Genomic DNA, 20,609 nt, shown 5'->3' with positions numbered 1-20,609 from the left:
GCGCTCCGGCGCTCTCAGAGCGAGTTTACGAACGCAGCCCATGTAAAGCTGATCCATGAAAACAAATCCCTCCGTGTGATTGGTGGAAAGGTTTCGGCGCGGCGTGCTGTAACCAATCAATGCATTGTTTTCCTGCCTCGTATGTAAAAACAACGCAGCTGGAGAAATAGTGATTAAGGGCGCTAAATAAACAGTTTACAAGACCATGCGGACTAATCAACCAGCACCCTCTTGTTTGTAAACGACTGTTTATAGAAAAAACATCGCTGGAGTTGCTTCCTAGCTTTTAAAGAGAATGGGGCACAGTTGTGAGTCGAAGAACACAAGGTAAGCTAGCCTGCTAGCTGGCGAGGCCTCTAAAATACGCGGAAAAGGAGAGCGACCAGGCTAGCGACCGGGGTGGTATTCCACCAACGTCACTAAAGGAAAAGCCAGGCTTATTTTTGATACATCTCGCGAGACTTCTACCGTAAAAACCCCACGTTTATTTGGACAAATCTCGCGAGACTTATCCAAACAAGTCTAGATTTTACTTTAGCGGCGTTGATGGAATATCCACCAGGCTAGGCGCTACGAACATAATAGCTAACCATTTTAGCCAACTCACACGCGAAAGCGAGCAGCTAGCCAACGTTACACGAATAGGGACTTAAACGACTATTTGTGCGACGAACTTGACTGTAGCTTCCAGGGGAAAAACAACTGCGTTGCTTAATCCTTACAACTGAACTTGGGAAGGATTTAGCGGGTTAGCTTAGTTTTTACTGGGTTTAGCTAACATGAGCGGGTTGTTGTCGGAGTCCCCGGACTCTGCCCCCCCGAACAAACGGTGTCTGTCCCCCGAGCGAGGCGGCGACCCCCCGGTCCCCTGTAAGCTGTCTAAAGTGGACAAACCGTCCGGCGGTGAGTTACCTTCACATTCTCACAGTGATAAAAACGGTGACGGTGACGGTGGTGGTGGTGGCGGTAAAGAAGTAGTGACAGCTGGGGGGGAGAAGAAGAAGAAGAAGGATGGAAACACGAGTCGACATGCTGCTGCTGCTGCTGCTGTGACAGAGACAGGACAGCAGGGGGATGAAACTAGGGACGACACTAGTACCGCCGATAAACCAGCGAGGTCCGATGAGGCGAGATCAGCCCCGGACGCACAGTCGCCGGTGGTCGGGCCAGGGTCTGGCGAGGCTCCGGTGACACCCCCCGAGGAGGAGGAAGGAGAAGGAGCGAGGGAGTGCCGACCCTCCACTTCCCTGGAGCATCAGTCTGGTTCAGAGCCTGACAGAGCCGCTGCTGCTGTGGCCCTGGCGAGTCTCACACCACGAGTGATCGGAGTGGACATGTATGCATGGTCAGTCAACAAAACGAGACGAAAGGCCATCTGCTCCTTCAGGAAAGGCGAACACGAACCGAGACTGGGACACCGCCACAACAACAAAGCGAACAAGCGCGATCGCGACCGTGATCGTGATCATCCATCATCCGCGAAGGAAAGTTCAAGTTCAAGTTCAACCAAACCCGGAGGGGAGAGGAGGGGTCTTCTCCGGACGCAGGCCGTCGCCGCGGACAGCTCCACCTCGGTGCGCGGCGGGGTGGACAGAGAGGAGGAGGAGGAGGATGCCGGGGACAAGGTGATGCCAGACGCGGACGAGGAAGACGATTCCGTACCCGGCGGATCCTCCTCTACGCCAAGCTCCTCTTTCCCGTCGGACAACGAGGAGGACAAGGACGACGACGGGGAGTGCGCCATCGTGTCGGTGAAGATGGCCCCGGAGGTCCGGCAGTCGGTGTCCCTGTTGGCGCAGGTGCAGATGAGGCTGGACGCCATCGAGAAGAAGAGTGCGCGGCTCCACCAGCGGATCAAGACGAAGATCAGTCGCCAGCGCCGGCCACACCTGGAGCAACGCAGTGCCATCACCCAGCGCATCCCTGGCTTCTGGGTCACGGCGGTATCCTTTGATTCGAATTGGTGTGTGTGCGCCCCCACGTTCGTGGGGAGAAATATAGACAGTGTTTCATACTGTGTGTGTGTGTAGAAATAGGCGTTGTGTTTTGTGTGAGTGCGTGAGAGAGAGAGAGAGTTATCTTTTCCCTAATCCTAAACTCAACAGCTGTTGAACCACCCTCTTCTCTCTGCACACATTGATGAGACTGACGAAGATGCTCTCAGCTACATTACCCACCTCGAGGTACGCAAGTAATCTCTGACCACGTAGGACGACTCCTTACAGTAAACGACTGCTGCACACGCCTCCAAATGTCAATGTTCTCCTGTCTCTTCCTCAGATCGACTCTTTCAAAAACAGCAAACTGGGCTACAGGATTGGATTCCACTTCAGACGGAACCCGTACTTCCAAAACAACATCCTCGTGAAGGAGATCCACCTGGGATTGGGAGGTGAGTGAAGACATTGCGTTGACATTTTTTTGGGGGCATCTAGCAGACGCCTTTATCCAAAGCGACTTACGACAAATAGGCCTACATTTGTCTTAAGTTTGTGATTCATCTATCATCATCATCATCATCAGTCATCGTATAAAAAAAAAGTAATGTATGATGTGACCTGGGGCCGTTGGCGGTTACCATGCTAAAGAGATCCAGCTGGCACGTCCATCTCTCTTGGCCCACCTCACATTGACAGACCTAAGCTCCTTGGCACAGCTCCACCTGGGGGGTATTCCATCCAAGTGGCTAAAGGAAAATCTAGGCTTATTTATTTTAAACAAACCTGGATTTTCCTCGAGTGACATTGATGGAATACACCCCTGGGACATAATCTCATCATGACACGAATAGGCCGTAGGCGTACAGAGAGACACGTTTGGGACGCAATTAACAGCAACGACAACGTTTTAGATGACCAGGTGTAAACAAGACCACGGTGTCCAATCAGGTGAGGCCCTCGGTGATGATGACTTCCTGTTATGTTCCCTCAGCGTCGTCGTTCTCCAACTCCATCCTGTGGCACCGGGGTCAGAACCTGACGGCCAACCGTCATCCCCGGAGGACGACCCGCGGCGTCTACCAGACCTTCTTCAGCTGGTTCGATGACCATAGCAACCCGACCAGAGATGACATAGCTCAGGTAATAATAATATATATATATATAATAATACATATATACAATACAATAATAAATAAATAATAATAATAATTTAAAAAGTATTATTATTATTATTTATTTATTATTGTATTGTATATATGTATTATTATATATTATGATTATGTATTATATATGTAGCCTGTTGCCTTTAAATGAGAAAATAATTAAATTATGATTATATAATGATTAAAGCACTTTGAGCTGCAACGTTTGCAGGAAAAGTGCTATACAAATAAAAGTTTATATATGTATTATTATTTGTTAACTTTAATTGTGTGTGTGTGTGTGTGTGTGTGTGTGTGTGTGAAAATCATCAGGTCCTGAAGGATGACCTCTTCTCTAACCCTATCAGATACTACCTGACTCCTCTTTGGGATCCCAGGGAGAATGGCAGGTAAGCTGTTCTCAGCGTGGGGGGAAGCTACTTCCCATTTCTATTAGTAAGGGCATTTTACCAGATATTTGACCAATCTGCGAAGTAAATCGTTACCAAGAAATTTCTTCACCAATGTGTTTCTAAAGGTGTGTAATAACATGTCCTAAAAGGTTGAAATTCAACTCCTGTGGGAAACCTCATAAAAAACTGCTCAAAGTTGGGGTACCGATAACCGATTTTCGAAAATTCGAAAATGCTTAAATTGGACTTGAGTAACTTTTGAGGGGTCAAACTAGGCATTTTTCATGAAATGTAAGTACTGGAAGTATTACTAGGCCTGGTACTTAATGGGACTTAGTCTGTGGACACTAGAGTCTAAGCTCCAGGGCAGGGAGGCTGGTAGGTAGAGTGGCTGAGTAAGAGGCTCTGAGACTGGGCCTAGTGTTGTAGGACATGTGTTGTAGTACTGGTCCTGCCAGTACTACTAGTAACTAAAAAAGTTTTTAGGATACCAGGGATGCATTCTTCTGGAAGTCGCGGATGGCTGTCCTTATCAGTGGGGGGGTGCTTAAGTGTGGGGGCCCGGGACCGCCTGGTGCACGTGGTAGGGTGTGGAGGAACCAGGGGGTGTTATGGAGGAAAGGAGTCCGATGATGAGGCACTTAGACCGGGCACTATAGGGTAGGTCATAGGCCCTGAAGGTCAGAGCTCCAGAGGAGGGTTGAATGGTAGACAGCTAGGCCCAGTGAGGTCACTCCTAATCGGACTGGCAGTGTATCACATAGGCTCTGGAGGTCAGAGCTCCAGAGGAGGGTTGAATGGTAGACAGCTAGGCCCAGTGAGGTCACTCCTAATCGGACTGGCAGTGTATCACATAGGCTCTGGAGGTCAGAGCTCCAGAAGAGGGGTGACTGGTACACAGCTAGGCCCAGTGATGGCTCTCCTAATTGGACTGGCAGTGTATCACATAGGTCCTGGAGGTCAGAGCTCCAGAAGAGGGGTGACTGGTAGACAGCTAGGCCCAGTGAGGGCTCTCCTAATCGGACTGGCAGTGTATCACATAGAGCCTGGATGTCAGAGCTCCAGAAGAGGGGTGACTGGTAGACATCTAGGCCCAGTGAGGTCACTCCTAATCGGACTGGCAGTGTATCACATATAGCCTGGAGGTCAGAGCTCCAGAAGAGGGGTGACTGGTAGACAGCTAGGCCCAGTGAGGGCTCTCCTAATCGGACTGACAGTGTATCACATAGAGCCTGGAGGTCAGCGCTCCAGAAGAGGGGTGACTGGTAGACAGCTTGGCCCAGTGAGGGCTCTCCTAATCGGACTGGCAGTGTATCACATAGAGCCTGGAGGTCAGAGCTCCTGAGGAGGGTTGAATGGTAGACAGCTAGGCCCAGTGAGGTCACTCCTAATCGGACTGGCAGTGTATCACATAGGCTCTGGAGGTCAGAGCTCCAGAAGAGGGGTGACTGGTACACAGCTAGGCCCAGTGATGGCTCTCCTAATCGGACTGGCAGTGTATCACATAGGTCCTGGAGGTCAGAGCTCCAGAAGAGGGGTGACTGGTAGACAGCTAGGCCCAGTGAGGGCTCTCCTAATCGGACTGGCAGTGTATCACATAGAGCCTGGATGTCAGAGCTCCAGAAGAGGGGTGACTGGTAGACAGCTAGGCCCAGTGAGGGCTCTCCTAATCGGACTGGCAGTGTATCACATAGAGCCTGGAGGTCAGCGCTCCAGAAGAGGGGTGACTGGTAGACAGCTAGGCCCAGTGAGGGCTCTCCTAATCGGACTGGCAGTGTATCACATAGTACCTGGAGGTCAGAGCTCCAGGAGAGGGGTGACTGGTAGACAGCTAGGCCCAGTGAGGTTACTCCTAATCGGACTGATAGTGTATGACATAGGCCCTGGAGGTCAGAGCACCAGAAGAGGGGTGACTGGTAGACAGCTAGGCCCAGTGAGGGCTCTCCTACTCGGCCTGGTAGTGCAGGACCTGAGGCCCTGGAGCTCATGTGACCTCCAGCATAGGGCCACAGGCCTAGTCACAGCACCCGTGGAAGGTGTGTTGTCTCTGGGCTGTGTGTCTAGCTGAACACCTCTGGTAGTCCTTGGTACATCTCATGTTGGTACATCTCTTCCACAATGGGAGGTGAGAGTGAAGCTATTCAGCTTCACTTTCATCTCCCTTTTTTTAGGCCTCCATAACAGGTAAGTTACTGCCCAGCAGAGTGTCTCTCTAAAAAAAAGGGCGTGGCAGTTTCTCTACCAGGAAGTGGTCTTGGTGACAAATAAATGCTTGCAATCAACTCAGAATCATGAAAAATGCCTAGTTTGACCCCTCAAAAGTTACTCAAGTCCAATTTAAGCATTTTCGAATTTTCAAAAATCGGTTATCGGTACCCCAACTTTGAGCAGTATTTTATGAGGTTTCCCACAGAAGTTGAATTTCAACCTTTTAGTACATGTTATTACACACCTTTAGAAACACATTGGTGAAGAACATTTTTGGTAACAATTTACTTCGCAGATTTTCATATGTTTCCCTTACTATATATATGTTTGTGTTTTCATTTGGTAAAATGTAGTGACAGTTATCTTACAAAAAAAATGAATCAAAGTCAATTAACTACTATTGAATTTAGTTTAATCACGCTACTGCCATGTGTGTGTTAAACTACATATAGTGGAACCTACTCCCCAACACAAGCTGTTCTACACCCTACCTTCCAGTGGGGGAGACTCTCCTGGTCCCCTGTGGCTCAGTTGGTAGAGCATGACGCTAACAACACTTAGGTTGTGGGTTCGATTCCCGCTGGGACCATACTGGAAAAATGTATGCACTCACTTCAATCTGAGTCGCTTTGGATAAAAGCGTCAGCTAAATGGCTTGTGTGTGTACGGTATATATATATATATATATATATATATATATATATATATATATATATATATATTCTCTCCTCTCTCTCTCAGTAAGTATGCGTTTCATTTAACAATGAGGGTCTGTTGTTGTTGATTGATGGAACACAACTGTCGTGTTCCCCGGCAGCAGCGGGCCGAAGGTGACAGCTGACAACAGCAACGGGGACGACTGTGTGGTGATCTCCGACTCAGATGAGGACAACCAGGACCAGGACCAGGACCAGGACCAGGACCAGGACCAGGACCAGGAGGAGCCTGTGAGACGCCGCAGCAAGGAGGAGGAGGAGGAGGAGGAGGAGGAGGAAGACGAGGAGGAAGACGAGGATGAGGAAGAGGATGAGGAAGAGCACAGGGGGCGAGCCGCAGGTTAGTGACTACAGAGATGGGAGTATTCAGAGTGATGAGGCTACGGTGGCCCTTGAGGGCCACACGGGGGGTCTGCTGGGCCCATTGGTTGCAAAACGTCTCATCTGGATCCAGGATCAGATCGAGCTGGCTGATTTCCCCAATACGACTCAGAATCAGCCAGATAAGATCGGATCCTGGATAGCAAAAAAGAGTCGGGATCGTTCTGATCAAGATTAAACGTTTTGAACAACTGGGCCCAGCGGTGCCACTTTGTAATGACTCATTCTGTGGCTCAGTCGGTCGAGCACGGCGCTAGCAACGCTTCGGTCTTGGGTTCGATTCCTGACGGGACCATATATACTGAGAAATGTTTGCACTCACTGCAATGTAAGTCGCATTGGATCAAAGTGTCAACTAAATGGCGGCATCTAGTCTAAGCATTGACAAACCATTTCTAAGTAGTGAACATACTGTCTAGCATACATAATCTAGCATTTAACATGCTTCTAACATGCATAAGCATAATAAACACTTGTATTAACCATGGTTTGTTAATGTATGACCCTGTAATATTTGTTCCATGGTGTTGTGAATGGATCGACCTAAACAAAAGTTGATTGAACATTGAGTACAGTTCCATGTAAATGTAGTTGTGTGTAGTAGTGTTGCGAGTCCAACTGAATAGACAGACAATATCTCCTCAGATGAAAGCCATGATGATGATGATGATGATGATGATGATGATGATGATGATGGAGAGGTGGTGATTGACGGTAAGACACTGTGACCCAAGCAGAAATGTTGTTCCGGGGATGTTCACCTAGAGGAAATGAGCTCTAGTCCACACAGTTTAGAGGGTTGTTGGATCTCTTGGCCAGTGTCCTGTCTTTGTTTGCCTGGTCCTCACTGATGAGGACTGATAAACCGAAGACTGTAAATTATTTAACTACGGACCATTATTGGTTCATACGACTAGGAAGAATTATAACGGGAGTTGATTTGGGTGTAGGGGTGTTATGTTTTGTTGTGTTTACTTTACTTACTTACCTGAATCTTCTATCCAAACGCTATTATTCACAATTGAAAAATGTTCACCATTCTCACACGTGGAATCGTGGATATCTACTTGGGAAATGTTATTGTTTTATATTTGTGTGGTGGCCTGGGAAAACCCTTCACATGGTGGCATTTTGACATTTTCATTTTTTAATATTTCCATAAATTAGAAGTTCTCAGCTATTCATAACTGGTTGAATGACTGAGATAGCCCTTTATTTTAAAAAGTTATGAGCATTTTAATGTATCATGTCAAAAAAAAGTGAAAGGTAAGTGTAACCAGGGAGTAGCTGAAAAGGACTGTATAATTTAGGAAGGGGCTGGTTATCTAACTAACTCTAAGCTAAATAGGCAGTGTAGGAGGATACAGGCAGGGGGCGCCAGCAAACCGTTAGACTAGCAGTTACTATCGTTAGCATTAGCATGGAATTAGCATTAGCATTAGCCTTGGAATTAGCATTAGCCTACAAACAACTAACACACGGTAACGGTATCACATATGAACAACACATTTATTTACAGAACTGATGTATACATCCCCAGGTATATACATTCCCTCCCCGCCGGCCACACACACACTCAATCACTCACTCATAGTCTCTGGCCTGAACAGGCTTATAGTCCAGGGCTGTGGTGCGCGTTGAGGCCTGGTTGGATGGCATGTGCGTCGAGGAAGGTAGCAGACGAAAGGGGGGGGGGTGACGTAGCAACGCGGAGGGAAAGGGCCGTCTTCGTGGTCCACAACGAGGTGAAGGCCCCAGGTCCGGTGGTCCGCGTCGAAGCTCCGATGGAGTCAGTGTTCGGTCGCAGTCCGCTCGTGGAGGCGACGATTATGTCCAGTTGGCGTCTCGCTTGGTCCAACGTTGAACAGCCGGCTGCTGGCAAGGCGGTCCAACGGGAACACAACTAAACGGGCTACAGTGGTACACTCAATAATCACTTTCCTGGCGTCTTCAGCTGCTGCACGGGGTGCGTGTTGCTGAATCCGCCATCTTAGATTGGCTTCTCTTTACTCTCTCTCGTTTGGTCTCTCTCGTTCTGATTCTCATCACACACTGACTCGCGGACTACTTCCGTCTCTTATATATACACCACCGAACCTAACATCCGGGTCACGGACACACCCCGGATATACTACGTCATCAAACATATACATAAACAGTACAATAATAATACATACACCTTCATAAAACGTACAGAAATAGTATGAAAAATAAGAAAGGAAATAACAGGGCAAAAGGGCTGAATTTCAGGTAAACTAAAACTGGCTCTAAAACTGTGGGCCTTCATAACAGCCGCCCCATGAAACCCTCGGTTTCAGTTAACTAAGAAGGCACACTGGCTAGGCTGCTCTAGCAGCGTGAGGTAGGAGGTGATAGTGTCCTTGGTAATTTGAGGGAGCTCAATCAGGCGTGCCACAGGTCGGGTGTAAGTGCGACCACCAACGTCCACGATGGCCGTCCGCACCCTTCCATCCGGACCCGGCAGGACCTTGGTCACTCTGCCTGTCTGCCAGGCGGCGCGTGGAAGGGACTGGTCGATCACCAGTACCACGGCACCTTCGGACAAGTTGTCTCTCTCCCTCGTCCACTTCTGCCTGACTTGCAGGGTCGGCAGGTAGTGCAGTATGAACTGCTTCCAGAACTGGTCCGCGAGCACCTGGCTGTGCCTCCACCATCTTCTTCCGGTGAGCTCTGCAGGGTCGTAGACTACCTGAGGCAGTGCAGAGTCTCGCCGCCCCATCAGCAAGAAGTTAGGCGTGATGGGATCCAGATCTGCTACATCACTGGAGGTATAGCCTAGGGGCCGGGAGTTCAAGATGCCCTCAATCTCTGCTAGCACAGTCTGGAGCACCTCATCGGTAGGCACCTTCTGTCCGAGAATGGTACGTAGGACGTTCTTTACTGAGCGAATCTCCCGCTCCCAGGCTCCCCCGAAGTGTGGAGCATTTGGGGGGTTGAACTCAAACTTCACTTGCTGGGAGGCGAGTCGGTCACGGGCCTCCTCAGTCATCGCAGCGTAGCTCGCCCTCAGCTCGGCCTCACCACCGACGAAGTTGGTGCCTCTGTCCGACCGGAGGGTCTTAGGGGTCCCTCGCCTGGAGGTGAACCTCTTGAAGGACATGAGGAAGCTGTCGCTTGTGAGCTGGTGCAGAACTTCCAGGTGCATTGCTCTCGTCGTCAGGCACGTGTAGATGATGCCCCACCGCTTTTCGGAGGCTCGCCGGTTTCGGACTAGGAGTGGCCCGAAACAGTCGACCCCAGTAGAGTGGAACGGAGCCTGTCTCAGTCGCAGCCGGTCCTCGGGCAGATCGGACATCATGGGCTGCGGCGGCGTGGCTCGCCACCTCTGGCAGTCCGAGCAGGACCTTTGATATCTCCGTACCGCCTCCCGTCCATGGAGTATCCAGAATCTCCGTCGTACCTCCGCGAAGACACGCTCTCCACCCGCGTGCTGCACTTTGTCATCATGGTGCTTGATGACCAACCTGGTGACCTGATGCTTAGTGGGAAGCACGATGGGATGCTTCGTGTCCAGGTCTAGATCTTGAGCGCGGCGCAGTCTGCCACCCACGCGAATGAGAACACCGTCGAGCTCTGGAGCTAAGCCGCGGAGTCTACTGTCCGAGGGGATCGGCTTCCCTTTCTCGAGACACTCCCGCTCGCGGGAGAAGGCATCCTGTTGGGCACTCTGCAGCACCAGGAGCTCCGCCGCGGTGTAATCTTCGGCGCTGAGCGTAGTATCTAGGGGTAGACCGGCCTTGGAACAGAACATCCTCTTCTGCAGCTCTTCGAGCGTCTCACACTCCTCTCCTGGAGTAGTCGCAGGGTCTACGACCTGGGTGACTCCGCAGAACAACGTCTTACGCAGCTCTTTGTCCTCTCTGTCTTCTGCTAACGCCGGCGTGGCTGGCCACTCTGACTCCCGCTCCTGTAGGAAGTCTGGTCCCGTGTGATACAGATGGGGCTCAGCCAGATCCTGTAGAGTTGCCCCTCTCGTGATGACGTCAGCAGGGTTCCTCTTGGTGTCTACATAACGCCAGCAGTTCACCTCAGTCAACTCCAGAATCTCTGCGACTCGGGTGCCCACGAACACCTTGTACCGACATGAGCTGGACTTCAACCACTGGAGGACGGTAGTGGAGTCTGACCACATGGTGACGCTCTTCAGAGGTAGCTGGAGCTCGTCGAGCAGGAACCTTCCCAGTTGCGCGCCGTTCAGGGCAGCACACAGCTCCAGTCTAGGGATGGACTGTTGCTTTTTCGGCGCCACTCGGGAACGTGCCAGGACAAACGAGACGTGGACTTCACCTCCAAGCTCTGCCGCTCTGACGTATGCCACGGACCCGTACGCCATCTCCGAGGCGTCGCAGAATACATGTAGCGTGATGACACTCCTCTCTAGGTCCGTGAAGGGAGGGAAGTAGCTCCGCTGCAGCTTGATGTGCTGGAGAGTGGGAAGTTCCTGCTCCCAGGCCTTCCACTTCTCTTCTAGGTGACGAGGCAGAGGATCGTCCCATCCTCGTTCTTGGGCCCACAGCTCCCGGACAAGCACCTTGGCCATCGTCGTGAAGGGAGCGATATATCCCAGTGGGTCGTACTGGCTCGCTAGAGTGCTGTATATCGTTCTCATCGTGACGCGTTGAGGCTTGGCAGGCTTATTGCGATAGCGTAGAGTGTCGGTCTGGAACTGCCAGATAAGTCCGAGCGTCATCTCCTGAGCATCATCTGGTGAGTGAGAGACCCAAGCCTCGCTGCTGGTCGAGGTGGCCTCCTTCGGGAGGTCTCTGATGACTTGCGGGTCGTTGCTGGCCCACTGGCAGATCTCAAATCCACCCTCCTGGAGATGAGCACGCAGGTCCTGGACTAGCTGACGGGCTTCCGTGGCTGTCTTCGAACTGTGGAGGCAGTTGTCCACGTAAAAGCTCTTATGGACGGCGTCAAACACTCCAGGAGGTGCCGTCTCCTGCGCGGCGTGAGTCTGTAGCGCATAGGTAGCGCAGCAGGGGCTGCAGGTTGTCCCGAAGGGTAGCACCTCCCACTGGTAGATAGAGGGGTCGGGGTCGCTCGGGTCCTCTCTCCAGAGAAACCTCATGAGTGGCTTGTCTTCCTCCAACATCCTGACCTGGTGAAACATTCGCTTAATGTCACCACTGACTGCGATCGGCTGCTGACGGAAGCGCACCAGAACTCCCAAGAGGGCTGGGGTCAAGGTTGGACCAGGGAGAAGATAATGGTTGAGGTTGAGCTTCCCCACCTGGTAGCTACAGTTGAAGACCACTCGGTTCTTCCCGTTGTGGTGAACATTGTGGTGCGGGAGGTACCAAGACTCGGCACTCTGGTTCGCCTCGGCTGGCTCAAGCTTCTTCACTAGACCGGACTCCGTCAGTTTCTTCATCTCCGTTCGGTAAGAAGCAGCAAGGACCTCGTCCTTCCTCATACGCTTCTCAGTGCTGGTCAGACACTGTAGGACGGTTCGAGGGGATACTCGAAACTCTGGCATGAGTTCTCTGCGGAGTAGTGGTGTGACGTATCTCTTAACGCCCTGGACTTCGATACGCACTGTCTTTGCTTTAAGGAGGTCTAGGGCGTAGACGTCCTCCTTTGACCGTACGTAGAGCTTCTCATTCTTGTAGGGCGCGACGTCTAGCGTCCACAGCTTCTGGACGTTGTCTAGCAGCGCCGCATTCATGGAGTCCACACTGGTGTGAAGGCAGTTGATGGTCTGCACTTCTTCGGTGCGGACATGGAGGGATGACGTAGCTCTCCCGTCTCTATCTCTCCACTCGGTAGCGCCTTGGAGGGCCCACCCAAGCGCAGTCTTAACAGCCATCGGGCAGCCTCGTGGTCCTCTCAGCGGAGGACGGAGCGACACGATCAGTGCAGCGTTGTCCGAGCCGATGAGAAGGGTTGGCTCCGCTCCTTCTATCGGATGTAGGTCTACTCGCCGTAGGTGGGGATATCTTGCGCGTAACCTCTCCAGGGGGTAGTCGTAGCGGGAGAGTGCTAGCTGGTCGGCGGTGAAGACATTCTGAAGCCGATGTCTATCCGACGGCCTCCCCGCCGGGGAGATAGAGAAGTTGATTCTCGCCCCGGTGACCTCTTTAAGGTCGCGACGTATCGTGCGCAGAGTCAGCTTCTCCTCAGTCCCGTGGAGCCCCAACCGGCGCACTGCCTCCTGGAGGAGGATGGTCCGTTCCGACCCGTCGTCTAGAACGGCGTACGTGTCGTACACAGCGTTGTTGTGGTGGAGTCGGACCTTCACCACCTTCAGTAGGACCTTGGAGCCGCTGCTCTGGGTTGGGTCTAGGTAGTAGACAGGGGTTTCCTCTTCCGGTGCGCGACCGGACCTAGGGCTTCTGGTGCCCTCCGTGGACCTGGCGAGGGAGACCTCGTGTAGAATGTTGAGGTGGACCTCCTCACAGCGATTGCACTTTCTCCTCAAGGTGCAGTTCTTAGCCAGATGGTCGCGCCCACAGTTCCAGCACCTCTTGTTCTCCTCGAGCCACCTCTGCTTGTCCTCGGTACTCAGGTTGTTGAAGTCACTGCACTCATTGAACCAGTGCTCGCTGGTGCAGTACGGACATGGCGGTGGACCTCTCCGTCCCTTTTGAGGGGGTTGAGAGGAATCCTTTCCCTCAGGTCGGGCTTTCCTCTCTCTCCGAGGCTCCTCCTCCGTGTGCAGCACTCCTACTGGGCGTCCTCTGTTCGAGCTCGGCCGGTCCCAGCGGTCTCCCTTCTCCCTCTCCTTCTTCGGCTCAGCGTAACCCATGGCGTCTACGTTGGTGTCATGCACTTCCTCCAGTAGGAACTCCGCGAAGGCAGCCATGCTCAGACCCAACTTCCCGGGGTTACGAACGCGCTGCTGTCGCCGGAACCTCTCCTGCCGGAAGCGTGGGATCTTGCGGAGCAGCCGCTCTACGTTGGAGGTGCTGTTGATCTCGCTGGCGCCAGCTGGGCCCTGCGTCTTCAGCATTCCAACCAAGGTGTGTACGCGGAGCGCGAAGTCATCCAGCGCCCGGTCATCCTTGATGGGGGCCTGCTGTTCGAGGGCTTGCAGTTCAGCAAGGGCGTGGTTCCAGGGACGACCGTAGCGGGCATCCAAGTCAGCGAGCGCTCTGGTGTAAGGTGTCGGTGCGGAGGCATGGGCCAGTACCATGTTGTGGGCTCTGGGGTTCCTCACATGCTGAAGGAGAATCGCATATTTGTAGGACTCTGAGCAGGAGTCGTCCAAGAGCGTGTCTAGGCAGATGCGTAGCTCCACATACTGGCTCCGGTCCTCGTCCTTGAAGAAGGGGAACTTGGGTCCCTCCACCTGGGGGAACATCCTGTAGTGGATCATCGGGGCTGGAGTGACGGTCTGGGTGTCCGGCCTGCATGCATTTTGGTGCACTGGAGGACCTAGGGGTGTGCTACGCTCTTGGGGGATGGCTCCCCTCCCGGGCAGCGACGCTGGCTCCCTCTGGGCCGCGTAGCGGTCGGGTCCCTGGTCCTCTTCCTTCCAGGTGGTCAGCTGGGCCTGTAGTTGGACAGTCATGGCGGGGGTCATGGAGCCATCGGCGGGGGGTTCAGGAGATGGCACTCGAGAGGGCCGTGCGGATGATGCTCTGGAGCTACGGGCCGACGGAGTTCTGCTGATGCACACGTCGCGCATGGTCTGCATCATTTCCTCCATCTTCTCTGCGTGCAGTTGCTCTCTCGCCATCTGCCTCTCCGCCGCGCGTTCCGCCCCCTCCATCTGGAGGCGCTCGCGCTCGTACTGGATGCGTTCCCTCTCTAACGCCTCCTGGCGCTGTCTCTCCGCCGCACGTTCCGCTCCGTTCATCTGGAGGCGTTCCCTCTCTGACGCCTCCTGGCGCTGTCTCTCCGTCTGGAGGCGGTCGCGCTCCATCTGGAAGCGTTCACGTTCTAGCGCCTCCTGGCGCTGTCTCTCCGCCACGCGTTCCGCTCCGTCCATCTGGAGGCGTTCGCGTTCTAGCGCCTCCTGGCGCTGTCTCTCCGCCGCGCGTTCCGCTCCGTTCATCTGGAGGCGTTCGCGTTCTAGCGCCTCCTGGCGCTGGAGGCGTTCACGCTCGAACTGGAGTCGTTCCCGCTCTAACGCCGTCTCGGCCTGTTGGCGCTCCCGCTCTAACGCCATCTCGGCCTGTTGGCGCATACATTCGGACAGCGCGGCACTACTCCCTCTGGAGTGCAGGCTATCCGCCCCAGAGGCAGAACTGCCCACGGAAACCCTGGACCGGGAGGAAGCCACTGAGCGGCAGGAGCTAGGTCTCGAGCGCGCCGTACTGGGAGGCAGATCGTTAAGGCTGAGGCCCTCCCTCTTCCGCCCGCAGGCGCTGTCGGACCGGGCCTCTCCTTCCTGCTCTTCCGTTTCCACGGCAAAACCCTGCGGTTCTGCCATCTCATCCTCAGGCTGGTGCTCTTTGAGGGCTGTCTCAGTGCTAGCCACCCGCGCGCCGGCGGACACCTCGGCCTCTCCGACCACTGTATCCCGTGGAGTGCGCTCCTCGCTACCACTCAGTGAGCTTTCGAGCTCAAGCTCATACTCCTGTAACCTCGGAGGCAACCGCGGGACTCTCTGTGGTCGTGGCTCTGGCTCAGGGGGCGGAGAAGGGGGGGTAACTGTCTGGTCTGGTTGGCTGCGCTCAGCCATGCTATCACTACACTACCTATCCGGCTCGAAGGACCAATTGTAACCAGGGAGTAGCTGAAAAGGACTGTATAATTTAGGAAGGGGCTGGTTATCTAACTAACTCTAAGCTAAATAGGCAGTGTAGGAGGATACAGGCAGGGGGCGCCAGCAAACCGTTAGACTAGCAGTTACTATCGTTAGCATTAGCATGGAATTAGCATTAGCATTAGCCTTGGAATTAGCATTAGCCTACAAACAACTAACACACGGTAACGGTATCACATATGAACAACACATTTATTTACAGAACTGATGTATACATCCCCAGGTATATACATTCCCTCCCCGCCGGCCACACACACACTCAATCACTCACTCATAGTCTCTGGCCTGAACAGGCTTATAGTCCAGGGCTGTGGTGCGCGTTGAGGCCTGGTTGGATGGCATGTGCGTCGAGGAAGGTAGCAGACGAAAGGGGGGGGGGTGACGTAGCAACGCGGAGGGAAAGGGCCGTCTTCGTGGTCCACAACGAGGTGAAGGCCCCAGGTCCGGTGGTCCGCGTCGAAGCTCCGATGGAGTCAGTGTTCGGTCGCAGTCCGCTCGTGGAGGCGACGATTATGTCCAGTTGGCGTCTCGCTTGGTCCAACGTTGAACAGCCGGCTGCTGGCAAGGCGGTCCAACGGGAACACAACTAAACGGGCTACAGTGGTACACTCAATAATCACTTTCCTGGCGTCTTCAGCTGCTGCACGGGGTGCGTGTTGCTGAATCCGCCATCTTAGATTGGCTTCTCTTTACTCTCTCTCGTTTGGTCTCTCTCGTTCTGATTCTCATCACACACTGACTCGCGGACTACTTCCGTCTCTTATATATACACCACCGAACCTAACATCCGGGTCACGGACACACCCCGGATATACTACGTCATCAAACATATACATAAACAGTACAATAATAATACATACACCTTCATAAAACGTACAGAAATAGTATGAAAAATAAGAAAGGAAATAACAGGGCAAAAGGGCTGAATTTCGGGTAAACTAAAACTGGCTCTAAAACTGTGGGCCTTCATAACAGTAAGAAATGCTGCCCCCATGCTGCCCCCGACCCCTTTCTCCTCCGGGTCGGGGGAGGAGCCTATGCAGATCGGCCGGTCTCGTTTGTCTGCTTGTGATGCGGTGTTAGTCTGCTCGCCTCGTCGGTATAAAACAAGTACTTTCTCTTTTGTTTTCTAAAAATGTTTATTCACCATAATGTAGTATGGAGTTCAAAGTACTAGAATACCACATAATATCAAAATCGCGATTTCCGTCTATTTTTGCTCTTTGCCACAAACGAACGCCAGCGACATCCGACGGGTTTTCCCAGGCCACCACACATTTGCTCAGCAGTTGCACAGTAGCATTGATCCAGGGTTGAAGGTTCTGTTGCAGCTCATGCTAACCTTTTCAGTGCTCCAGAGTGTGTCAACTATATATATGGCCTAATCATCTCTATTTCTCTCCCTCCCCTCTCTCTCTTTCTCTCTCTCTCTCTTTCTCTCTCTCTCTCTCTTTCTCTCTCTCTCTCTCTCTCTCTCTCTCTCTCTCTCACACTCTTTATCTCTCCATCTCTCTCTGTCACATACACATCACTATACCCCCCCCCCAACCCCCCCAGGCTCTGATGACAGCGAGCAGGAGACCAGAGAGGAGGAGGAGTCGCCTTACAAGGAGAAGGATGAAGAAGTGGATGTGGAAGAGGTGGACGAGTCATCTAAAGGTCAGGAGGGCAAAGGTCAGGGTCGAGTCCAGGATGAGGAGGATATTGACGTGGATGATGAGGATGATGAGGATGATGAGGATGAGAAGGATGAGAGCTAGACTTGTTTTTTCTTCCCAATGGTCTTCTCTTTATGCACAAAACAGTCTATTGGTGTTTTAATTTACAAAATGTTTGACTTGTATTTTTAATTCAGGGTAAATTATGAAAGTCAGGACACAATTTCTTCCCTCTCTTGTACAATCCTCACTATATATCTTAGTGTTGTCTTGTTGTAAGATTAATAAAGTTAATAAAGTTTTTTTATAAACAAAATTCTCTATTGCTGGCGTCTCGAACTGTAAATCCACATATTTAGATGTGTGATTGAATTCTGCATTTCAAAATGTCCATCACATTCAAGCAAGGGAGGCTGGTTGAGGTAGAAATCAGAGGACGGGTACATTTTAGGGTTGCATCTAACAATTTCTTCTTTTTGGGGGGCAATTAATCTAACAACAAATGTTTCGATTATTCAAATGACCTTTTTTTTTGTTACTCAATTAATATAACAATTAATTTAGCCAAAACAATTATCAAAAACATGTCTTATTAATATTTTATTCAATCATCTTCTCTTAAAAACAAACAAATGTAACAAGGAACAAAGTATGCACTGGTGGGAATTATTCCGCGACAGAAAATAGCCCAGTCTCTCATATTTTAGTTGAGATAATCACAAAGTCATGCTTTAACCGGCCCCAACTATCTTACTTCATTGCAACAGGCCGACGCACGTTATGAAAGTCGACGTCATTCTTTCCGTAATCCATTACATCGATGAATCACCCCCAGCCCTAGTGCATTGTAATGCATCGTGTTTAATGCCATTCCTCATTCCATTCGAAGGCATTACAATGACACGGTCCTCTGATTTCTGCCTCCCCTGATCCGAAATTAAGATCGGGCCTATAGAGTGCAGCTAATTACCCATCCAGAACCAGTGGTTTGATACCCCTGATCCAATTGGTTTCTACTGCCTAGATCTGTGAGCGTCTCCTGTTGTAAGTGATCCGATGAAAGCAGTCCCTGGAACGTTCACTGACGGGTGTCAGTGATCTACTTAAAGTCACGTAAATTTGTCTTTTTCTTAAATAACAACTTTTTCCTGTTGTAAATTTGATCTTAGACGAGGTAAAAAGGGTTTGAGAGGTTCCTCTATTCCCATAACCATCTCAGATGCACCTAGTACTGAACCAAATCTTGTTCTCAGGGATGACATGTTGATTTTTTTCATGAAATAAAGATAACAATTTGGAGACCATATATACGTATATTTTTTTCTCCCACATAATTGTGAATCACCTGTGTCTATGTAAGATATGTTTCCTCTACTACAGTAGTTTGTGTTAACTATAAAAAGGTCAATATAGGTCGTCACTCGTCACCCCTGGTTAGCCTTCCCTATCAGAAGACTTGTGTGTAGCTGTACACTCACATTCACACATTTCTAGTCAATTTAAATATCTAAAATCATTGAGTATATTTAAACATTAATTTAGTTATTTGCGTGAAGACTTATATTTTGTAACATTCTCTTATAAAGCTGATTTAAATTTGACTTTTGAACAAAGTTGTTATTTTGAGCTTGTCTTTCTGTTCTTTTTGTTTAGTTTTTTTTCCGTTGTTGTGTTTAAGTATCTTTAAACTTTCCTTCTGTTTTCTATGCTCTGTTATGAAACTGACAAAATGTGTGTGTATCAAAATAAAACAAGTCAAAAAGATTGCATTAGTTTTAAGGATGTGCTGTTTATAGCGAATGTTTAGCAGTGTTTCCTCCAGGGCATTGCCAAGTGTGGTTTGGATGAACTGGACTGGACTGTAGCCACAGTATAAGACGTACTTAACCTAATGTAACAATAATAGTGTTTTTATGTTCTTCAGTTTTTTTCACAAATGGCATGTAAATATTTCTGCGTAAATTTTGAGCAAGAGTGGAGATCTGTTAAGTTTGAATCATTATCTGTCGTCATCGGGATTGGACATAGGCTGCATTAACAGAAAGCTCTATTTTGTGTGCTGAATTTTATAGGATACGGTAGTTTTGAAAACATTTGTTTGTTTTGTTTTTTGAATAAAGATAATGTCCACCTTTTGAATCAGACTTCATTAAATAGCAAGTTGTTATTTAATCATGTGTCTTCCTGTGTTTCTTTGTCTCCTTATTAGAAGGATGGGGAAGTTACAACATATTCATTATACCTCATTATACCAGAAGATGGCAGTATAGTTAAGATAGTAACAACATCAGTACTCTGAACTTCAGAGGTGTGTGTGTGTGTGTGTGTGTGTGTGTGTGTGTGTGTGTGTGTGTGTGTGCGCGCGTGCGTGAGTGACTGCGTGTGTGTATCTGTGTATGTGTGAGTTCTTCATATATATTTAATGGGGGAAATCATTGAACAAATCACAACACAGAATTGGTATTTAGTTAAGAGGGCATCCACAGTACTGTAGTGGTATGTAGTACATACTATGTACGTACATTATCCTAAGTAACAGCATTCTTCTGCTGCATGCCCTGTGTGTAACACGTAGGAGATGGATAGAGATAGCTTGTACCATGTTCCTACGTGCATGAAAGAGCTCCATACTGGGGTGTGTATATCCACAAAGGATGTCGACTGACTGAAATGTCAATGGCCCCTAGCCCGAGCATAGATTACATTTTCCTACTATGATTGATGGACAGATAATTCAGTTCCTTAGTGAAATGTATTTATTGTAAGTCATTTTGAATAAAGGTGTCTGCTAAATGCCAAAAATGAAAATATAAATAATGATTAAGACGAGGTCTTTATCCTACTGATGACATGTAGCTACAATGTGATGACAGTACGTTGGCCAGTTGTTCTATGAATTTGCAACAGGGCTTTCAAAACATCAATCACATCAGTACAAATGATAATAGTAATACTTTATGCTTACGTTGGCCAGTTGTTCTTTTAACTTGTAAAAGGCTTTTCAAAACATCAATCGTAACAGTCTATATAATTCAAGCTGAATGTCAACCTGTATCCCGTTTATGACACGTGTGACGCAGGTCAGTATGTGTGTGAGATCACTTATAGGCGCTCGCGCGTAGCCTACTCTTAGCTCTGCAAATAGCCCCAGGCCAGACATTTTTGGACAGGCCCGGACAAAGGGGAACATTGGCGGTGATGTTGCAATGGTACACTTAAACCTTTGAATCCACTTTTAATGCACACAGCTATAAATATTCCACTAGCAAAAACCTGTCCTGCTCTTGACACCAGCAAACTGAGGCATGCAGTCGAGGAGGGGCCCTTACGATTATAACAGCAGCTCTGGAAACACAGCATAAACACTATCAAATGATCACAATGAGTCATAATAATAATAATAATAATGAAATGTTA

The 20,609-nt window shown here is 50.1% G+C and overlaps 1 protein-coding gene across 1 annotated transcript; it reads left to right on the top strand.

The window, feature by feature from the left end:
- Positions 1-211: 211 nt before the first annotated feature.
- On the top strand, positions 212-19,317 carry tspy (testis specific protein Y-linked). Its single transcript, XM_080533538.1, has 9 exons — positions 212-1,943; positions 2,106-2,183; positions 2,281-2,392; positions 2,932-3,080; positions 3,416-3,492; positions 6,521-6,663; positions 6,718-6,759; positions 7,446-7,514; positions 17,092-19,317. The coding sequence occupies exons 1-9, from the start codon at positions 780-782 to the stop codon at positions 17,292-17,294; spliced, it is 2,037 nt and encodes a 678-aa protein (XP_080389664.1). The 5' UTR covers positions 212-779; the 3' UTR covers positions 17,295-19,317.
- The last annotated feature ends 1,292 nt before the right edge of the window (positions 19,318-20,609 follow it).

The sequence above is a fragment of the Nansenia antarctica genome, assembly GCF_963989245.1.
Source record: "Nansenia antarctica genome assembly, chromosome: 6".
Lineage (NCBI taxonomy): Eukaryota > Metazoa > Chordata > Actinopteri > Argentiniformes > Microstomatidae > Nansenia > Nansenia antarctica.
This window is presented reverse-complemented; position numbering and strand designations above follow the sequence as displayed.

Bases quoted from the DNA above. Each gene is read 5' to 3' on its own strand.
- tspy (XM_080533538.1), top strand. From the start codon at position 780: ATGAGCGGGTTGTTGTCGGAGTCCCCGGACTCTGCCCCCCCGAACAAA. The intron at 2,393-2,931 runs GTGAGTGAAGAC...ATGTTCCCTCAG, and splicing joins GATCCACCTGGGATTGGGAG to CGTCGTCGTTCTCCAACTCC. The intron at 3,081-3,415 runs GTAATAATAATA...GAAAATCATCAG, and splicing joins CCAGAGATGACATAGCTCAG to GTCCTGAAGGATGACCTCTT.